Source organism: Penaeus japonicus, unplaced genomic scaffold, assembly GCF_977035675.1.
Source record: "Penaeus japonicus unplaced genomic scaffold, GWHDUDI00000001_assembly GWHDUDI00000013, whole genome shotgun sequence".
Lineage (NCBI taxonomy): Eukaryota > Metazoa > Arthropoda > Malacostraca > Decapoda > Penaeidae > Penaeus > Penaeus japonicus.
The window spans coordinates 21,237,950-21,245,449 of NW_028234415.1; the positions used below are offsets into that span (position 1 = coordinate 21,237,950).

General features: G+C 45.3%; 1 protein-coding gene across 1 annotated transcript in view; it reads right to left on the reverse strand.

Annotated features, from left to right (window-relative positions):
- Nucleotides 1-1,589: 1,589 nt before the first annotated feature.
- LOC122260941 (uncharacterized) overlaps nucleotides 1,590-7,500 on the reverse strand; it is a 10,585-nt gene continuing 4,674 nt past the window's right edge. Inside the window, exons 7-15 of the mRNA XM_086542917.1 lie at nucleotides 7,080-7,280; nucleotides 6,824-6,950; nucleotides 6,347-6,494; nucleotides 3,716-3,898; nucleotides 2,951-3,491; nucleotides 2,695-2,807; nucleotides 2,363-2,495; nucleotides 2,169-2,267; nucleotides 1,590-1,966 (exon numbers count right to left, since the gene is read on the reverse strand). Coding sequence (XP_086399043.1) covers nucleotides 1,721-1,966; nucleotides 2,169-2,267; nucleotides 2,363-2,495; nucleotides 2,695-2,807; nucleotides 2,951-3,491; nucleotides 3,716-3,898; nucleotides 6,347-6,494; nucleotides 6,824-6,950; nucleotides 7,080-7,280 — 1,791 coding nt within the window. The 3' untranslated portion in view covers nucleotides 1,590-1,720. The remainder of the gene's footprint in view (nucleotides 1,967-2,168; nucleotides 2,268-2,362; nucleotides 2,496-2,694; nucleotides 2,808-2,950; nucleotides 3,492-3,715; nucleotides 3,899-6,346; nucleotides 6,495-6,823; nucleotides 6,951-7,079; nucleotides 7,281-7,500) is intronic.

Consider the following 7,500-nt stretch of genomic DNA (forward strand, 5'->3'; position numbering starts at 1 on the left):
CGGGTTAAGTTGTAAGTCGGATATCACACAGAAAGAGAGAGAGAGAAGAAGAGAAGGAGAGAGACAGGTAAAAGAAAGAGAAACAAAGAATATGGGGTAAATAAAGGTAAAATAAATAAAGATAGAGAGAGGTAGAGAAGAGATGAGTCAAAGAAAGAGAGGGGAGATAAAAAGAGAAAGAGAGAGAATATGTTTTAGCATATACTGAGCTGGCACATAATTAAATGGACACTGCACTATCTACCTGTCAATTGTTAGTCTCTTGATACCGTTCCCTCTTCCCGTGCCCTCCTACTGCTTGTGACCTGTTGTGCAGTAATGACCACCCGGGACAGGAAAGGCGAGGACTAATCTGGTATATGATTTCGGTCCACAAGTATATTTCACTTTCAAAATAATTTTTTCATCACGGATATTTTGCTTGTCATATGACTATCAGCCGTATTCTAAGTCTCTAAGCGCGCCGTGTACATGCCATGAACATGCTGCGTTTGGTATTCTAGAAGCGCGAGTTCGTGTCAAAAGCGTGGTAAAGTCGTGGAAAGTATTGGAACAATCGTGGAAACTCCGTGACAAGGGGGTAGGCTTGTCACGCTAGTTACACGGGTGAAAAAATATATATATTTTGACTGTACTTTTTCTTACCAATACTTCATATGAGCATACTACGTTTCGAAAGTAATATCCATATTGGATATATTAGGCATCATTGTCCTAGACTTGGATTACAAACTCTTTTAAGAAAACATGGATTCTCTGCTGATTTTGAGTTTGTTTACCTTTTGGCGGACTTTTCGAAGGAGAGTGAAGTTAAATGAATGGTAAAAGTAGTCAGGAACGTAAAGTTAATCTATAAAATTATATAAAATATGTATACATTAAATCTATATGTATGATATATTAAAGATACGCATATATGTACGGTATATACAGAGACATAATAAGGAAGATCTGTTCATAAACAAACGATCCCTCTCGCCCGTTTGTTTTGATCGAGCGTAGAGTGAATTATGGTTGTCAGTTCTTTAACTAGGGACAAGTACAACGACGGATTCATACCAAAATTGTACTATCTTTTGTTAGTTCTATGTATGATTGTAGTTTCTCTAATGAATTTGTCATTTGGACAGTGCCAATCAACTGAAACCTGAAGCAGCTAACACAAACATGCCACACTTTTGCATAATATAATACCGCATTCGTGACATGAACACAACATGGACACAACATGAACATAACATGGCCACGACACGCAGAAAACGTCCAAGAATATGGTTGTATGTATCATTCATTATCGCCCACTACTCCTATACATTGCATAATGTTAATGATACTCTGCATCTCCTCCATTATAACAAGCCTGCAACAGTAGTACATTCCATTGCCTTTTGGGGCAAATGGAGGCTTCAGGCATATTCGTTTGTACTATACGTCTGAGTGTAATAGGTTTGGGATACTCGGTTAGGAAAATTGATTTGGAAGCCTTGACAAATATCCAACATATAAAAAAATGAATGCAAGTCTTAGCAACGAAAACTAACACATCCGCGGTAGTTTGGGTGTTTGGATATACAAAGATCAAGATATTTTGATGCTCTTTACTCTTGAAAGAATCTCCCAATCACAGTTTCTCATGATCAAAAACATGGCATACTTTGGGATGTCATGAAATGCTACTCAGTGAATATAAACATCTCGTACTAGACATGTATAAGACATGTCAGACGACGGTGTAGCGGATCTTGAAGCCACGGCTCCGTCGCTTCCCCATGTAGACGAGATCCACCTCGTTGGCGACGGAGGTGAGAGGCGCCGGCGTGGTCTTCCCGCAGAAGATCTCGCTGTTCTCTCGGCCGTACGACCTGGTTCCTCTCTGGTCGACTACAAGGTAGTTCCTCCAGCAGTTTCTGGACCAGCGAGTCGAATGGGCGATGAAGTCGAGTCTGATCTTGTATCCATTCGGCGCCTGCAAGAGGGCATGGGTGAAGCCGAAACATATTGACGGAAGGAGCGAAACGTTTGTAAAGTAATGAGAAGTCTCTTAAGATATCAATCTCCCAAAAAACTAAAAAAAGTAAACAGTAAACAGAAAAGGCGAAAGTTCAAGACTCATTCATTTGCCCTTGGATATGCATCAGGCAGCTACACAAGATCAAAGGAGGACTCACAACAATCCACCACTCGCACGCGGCGTTACTGCCGTGCGGGTTCGGGTAACGCGGGCTCTGGATGACGCCCGTGTCGCCGAGGTTCTCCCTCACAATTTTCTGTCAGACAGACAAACAGAAAGATGGTAAAATGTTCGGCTGATGTGTGGCACGACAGAGATAATTCAGCATTGTTGTTGTTCGATATCCCTTACCATGTGACAAGACGTCTGTTTGTCCGCGATGGTAATGTTAAACCCTGGAGCGGTGACAGCGGAGTTGGTTCGGAACTCCAATTCGAACTTGTAATTTGGTACCTTAAGCACTCCGGACCGGGAACCACACATTCTGAAATCAGTTGCTTTGTTTAATTCTCGGCTTGCTTGGTATCTTCTCGAGCGCCGTTTCCCTTCCAGTCTGACGCTATCACCAATGTATAAAACCGATGCACTTTGTGCAAGTACTCAGAATATTTGACTCGCGTAAAATCCATCAAAAGCTTTTTATTGACTGATTGACTTTCGGACCTCAAGCTGTTTGAACCTACTTTTTCTTCCTGCTGTAAGGGAGGTCAAACTTCACGAAATCTTTACATCCGGTTCTTGTCTTCGACTGCAGTTGGAAGGCATTCAGGATGAACCGCGCTGACGCCGGGGTGATCTGGAACCATGGAACAAAAGGGAGGTGGACGCGTGCTTTTGCTGAAATTTCTGAAGCAATGAGTATATACTGACTGAAGTAATGGGGAAACATTATGCAGATGGAGAGTAATGAGAGAGAGAGAGATTGATTGATCCACTTACCGCATACCCCCTAACGGTGCAGGTGAAATCATTGGGATAATTCTGTGCACCGAAATTGGGGGAAGTCCATTGGTAGCCCTTCTGACCTGCTCTTAACTGACAAACTAGCTGCGGTACCGTAGTCGTTGCTACAGACGTTGTGGTTGCTGGAGGAGTAGTAGTAGTGGTGGTAGTAGAAGTAGTTGTTGTCGTTGTGGTGGTAGTGGTTGGAGTAGTTGTTGTAGTAGTGGTGGTGGTAGGAGTTGTTGTAGTAGTAGTGGTGGTTGGAGTAGGAGTTGTTGTAGTAGTAGTGGTGGTTGGAGTAGGAGTTGTAGTAATAGTGGTGGTTGGAGTAGGAGTTGTGGTAGTAGTAGGACTTGTCGTTGTGGCGGTGGTTGGAGTAGAAGTTGTTGTGGCCGTCGGCGTGCATCCGGACTTGGGAATGAAGGAGACGTCGGCTGACCAGCCCGAGTAGTAGTTGGTCCGCGTCTCAAAGTAAAGGAACAGCTCCTGGCCGGCCGCTTGGAAGAATCGCCCGGGGGCAAGTTCTTGGCCGCAGAACCTGCGGATTTGTTGCTTTGTTTATTCGTCGCAGTTAAGGCGAAGTGGTTTGGCAAAATCATAGCTTAGCCACTTCGGAATTGAAAAAAATAGATAACGAACACTGTCGACTTTAAAAATCTATCCTTGATCTTTTGATTAGAAGCGTTCACCAAGTGTGTGTGTGTGTGTATTTACATATAAGCATAAACATAAATAAAGATATTGGCACGACATCGCGCTAACCACTGTCCGGTGCCGAGGCTGGTGAAGCTGACCCTGAGCCCGTCGAAGTAGCAGCAGGAGGCCCCGTCGCTGCAGGTGCTGCGGCCGTACAGCCTGAAGGAGCTGAACGTCACTCGCGGGGAGTAGCACTCGGGGGCCACGATCTTCTTGGTGCATCTGGTGTCTGCGGGGAAGACATGCTTACTGCGGCATGCACGAACCTATTTCTGTGTATTGTATGTACTTGAACAGATGCCCTGCAGACGAAGGCATAAACAGGGGGAATCTTGAAGCAAATTTACATTAGGTTATTAGCAATAACCAATCCTTGATATATTTACCTACCAATATTATTTTTAGGTTGATACTGACCTTTACTATGGGAGGAGAGAGGAGAGGGAGAGAGAAAAACGAAAGAAAGAGAGAGAAAAAAAAACGAGACGGAGGGAGGGAGGGAAAGAGAGAGAGGGGGGAGGGGGCGAGAGAGAGAGAGAGAGAATCAGAAAGAGAGAGAGAGAGAGAGAGAGAGAGAGAGAGAGAGAGAGAGAGAGAGAGAGAGAGAGAGAGAGAGAGAGAGAGAGAGAGAGAGAGAGAGAGAGAGAGAGAGAGAGAGAGAGAGAGAGAGAGAGAGAGAGAGAGAGAGAGAGAGAGAGAGAGAGAGAGAGAGAGAGAGAGAGAGAGAGAGAGAGAGAGAGAGAGAGAGAGAGAGAGAGAGAGAGAGAGAGAGAGAGAGAGAGAGAGAGAGAGAGAGAGAGAGAGAGAGAGAGAGAGAGAGAGAGAGAGAGAGAGAGAGAGAGAGAGAGAGAGAGAGAGAGAGAGAGAGAGAGAGAGAGAGAGAGAGAGAGAGAGAGAGAGAGAGAGAGAGAGAGAGAGAGAGAGAGAGAGAGAGAGAGAGAGAGAGAGAGAGAGAGAGAGAGAGAGAGAGAGAGAGAGAGAGAGAGAGAGAGAGAGAGAGAGAGAGAGAGAGAGAGAGAGAGAGAGAGAGAGAGAGAGAGAGAGAGAGAGAGAGAGAGAGAGAGAGAGAGAGAGAGAGAGAGAGAGAGAGAGAGAGAGAGAGAGAGAGAGAGAGAGAGAGAGAGAGAGAGAGAGAGAGAGAGAGAGAGAGAGAGAGAGAGAGAGAGAGAGAGAGAGAGAGAGAGAGAGAGAGAGAGAGAGAGAGAGAGAGAGAGAGAGAGAGAGAGAGAGAGAGAGAGAGAGAGAGAGAGAGAGAGAGAGAGAGAGAGAGAGAGAGAGAGAGAGAGAGAGAGAGAGAGAGAGAGAGAGAGAGAGAGAGAGAGAGAGAGAGAGAGAGAGAGAGAGAGAGAGAGAGAGAGAGAGAGAGAGAGAGAGAGAGAGAGAGAGAGAGAGAGAGAGAGAGAGAGAGAGAGAGAGAGAGAGAGAGAGAGAGAGAGAGAGAGAGAGAGAGAGAGAGAGAGAGAGAGAGAGAGAGAGAGAGAGAGAGAGAGAGAGAGAGAGAGAGAGAGAGAGAGAGAGAGAGAGAGAGAGAGAGAGAGAGAGAGAGAGAGAGAGAGAGAGAGAGAGAGAGAGAGAGAGAGAGAGAGAGAGAGAGAGAGAGAGAGAGAGAGAGAGAGAGAGAGAGAGAGAGAGAGAGAGAGAGAGAGAGAGAGAGAGAGAGAGAGAGAGAGAGAGAGAGAGAGAGAGAGAGAGAGAGAGAGAGAGAGAGAGAGAGAGAGAGAGAGAGAGAGAGAGAGAGAGAGAGAGAGAGAGAGAGAGAGAGAGAGAGAGAGAGAGAGAGAGAGAGAGAGAGAGAGAGAGAGAGAGAGAGAGAGAGAGAGAGAGAGAGAGAGAGAGAGAGAGAGAGAGAGAGAGAGAGAGAGAGAGAGAGAGAGAGAGAGAGAGAGAGAGAGAGAGAGAGAGAGAGAGAGAGAGAGAGAGAGAGAGAGAGAGAGAGAGAGAGAGAGAGAGAGAGAGAGAGAGAGAGAGAGAGAGAGAGAGAGAGAGAGAGAGAGAGAGAGAGAGAGAGAGAGAGAGAGAGAGAGAGAGAGAGAGAGAGAGAGAGAGAGAGAGAGAGAGAGAGAGAGAGAGAGAGAGAGAGAGAGAGAGAGAGAGAGAGAGAGAGAGAGAGAGAGAGAGAGAGAGAGAGAGAGAGAGAGAGAGAGAGAGAGAGAGAGAGAGAGAGAGAGAGAGAGAGAGAGAGAGAGAGAGAGAGAGAGAGAGAGAGAGAGAGAGAGAGAGAGAGAGAGAGAGAGAGAGAGAGAGAGAGAGAGAGAGAGAGAGAGAGAGAGAGAGAGAGAGAGAGAGAGAGAGAGAGAGAGAGAGAGAGAGAGAGAGAGAGAGAGAGAGAGAGAGAGAGAGAGAGAGAGAGAGAGAGAGAGAGAGAGAGAGAGAGAGAGAGAGAGAGAGAGAGAGAGAGAGAGAGAGAGAGAGAGAGAGAGAGAGAGAGAGAGAGAGAGAGAGCTTAGTTTAGTCATATTCAGAAATAAATTCGTTGTCATCTTTTTATTTTATTTTCGCTACATATATTTATCAATTATTTCCTAATTGCTCTGAATGATTTCTTCTTTTTCCATCTCTCTCATTGACGAAGATAATAATAATAATGATAATGATAGCGATAATGATAATAATGATAATAATTACAACAAAAGCAATCAAGATGAGACTGATGATGATCTTAACAATAAGAATATAACAAGATGCGATCTAATTCACTTGGTATAGTTACCATAGTAACCAGCAGTGGTAATCTCGCAATTTGTTCCCGAGGTCCCTGATGGGCACACGCAGCTGCATTCTTTCCCTGTGTACCCGAAGTTCTGGCACGGGTCGCTGCTGAGCCCGCACTGAGTCAGCCACGTGTCTTTGGAAGGCCAACGGATGCCAGGTATTAGTAGAAAGGAAATATGTGTGTGTATGTATATATATGTGTATATATATATATATATATATATATATATATATATATATATATATAAACCTATATATTTATATATATTATATATATATATTATATATTTATAATGTGTGTGTGTGTGTGTGTGTGTGTGTATGTGTGTGTGTGTGTGTGTGTGTATGTATATGTATATTTATGTACCATCTGAATTTCGTGCGACAATAATATGAGACGAAGAAGCAAGGGGCCGGAGGTGCGACGAACGCAACCACTCGCTCGCGACGGCGTTCACTCACCGAGGCAGGAGTAGATGCGGTTGGCGAGTAACTTGTCGTAGTGAGAAAGGCCCGCGCGAGATCCTATGAGCTCCTGGGCCATGGGGTCCAGGGTGGCGATGGTGAACTTGCCATTCTTGGTGAAGAACTGAAAAAGAACAAACAGTCGTTGCCGTTGTAAGAATATCCTCGTCGCCTCCCCCCCCCCCCTCCTCACTAACTCAACGCCAACGAGAACGAAGGAAGATGCAGCATCCCTGCCACTCGCACGACTGACCTTCGAGCCATAATGCATGACGGACGTGTAGTCGTACGGGACGGAGTAGGTGTCGATGGAGGTGGTCTGCTTTTCGAACTGGGACTGCTTGCCGTCGACGACGTTGTCCTCGTTGACCTGGACGTAGGAGTCGCGGTCGGGGCGGGACTGTTCGTGGAAGAAGCCCATCGCGTGTCCGATTTCGTGAGCGACGATGCCGAGCTGCGCAAAGAGAGGCATTAGCTGTGACTGATTGTTCATGGGCGGTGACAGCGCTGGCTGGTTCTGGCTATTGATATTTCTGTGTTCTTGTTATAGAATTTTCTCTCAAAAATGATCATTTCACTTCGATTTATATTTGAATATGGTCTGCATATAGGACGAGAGTTTAATTTGAGATTTGCAGCGCATATCGAAACTTTCAGAGTAAACTTAAAAGTTC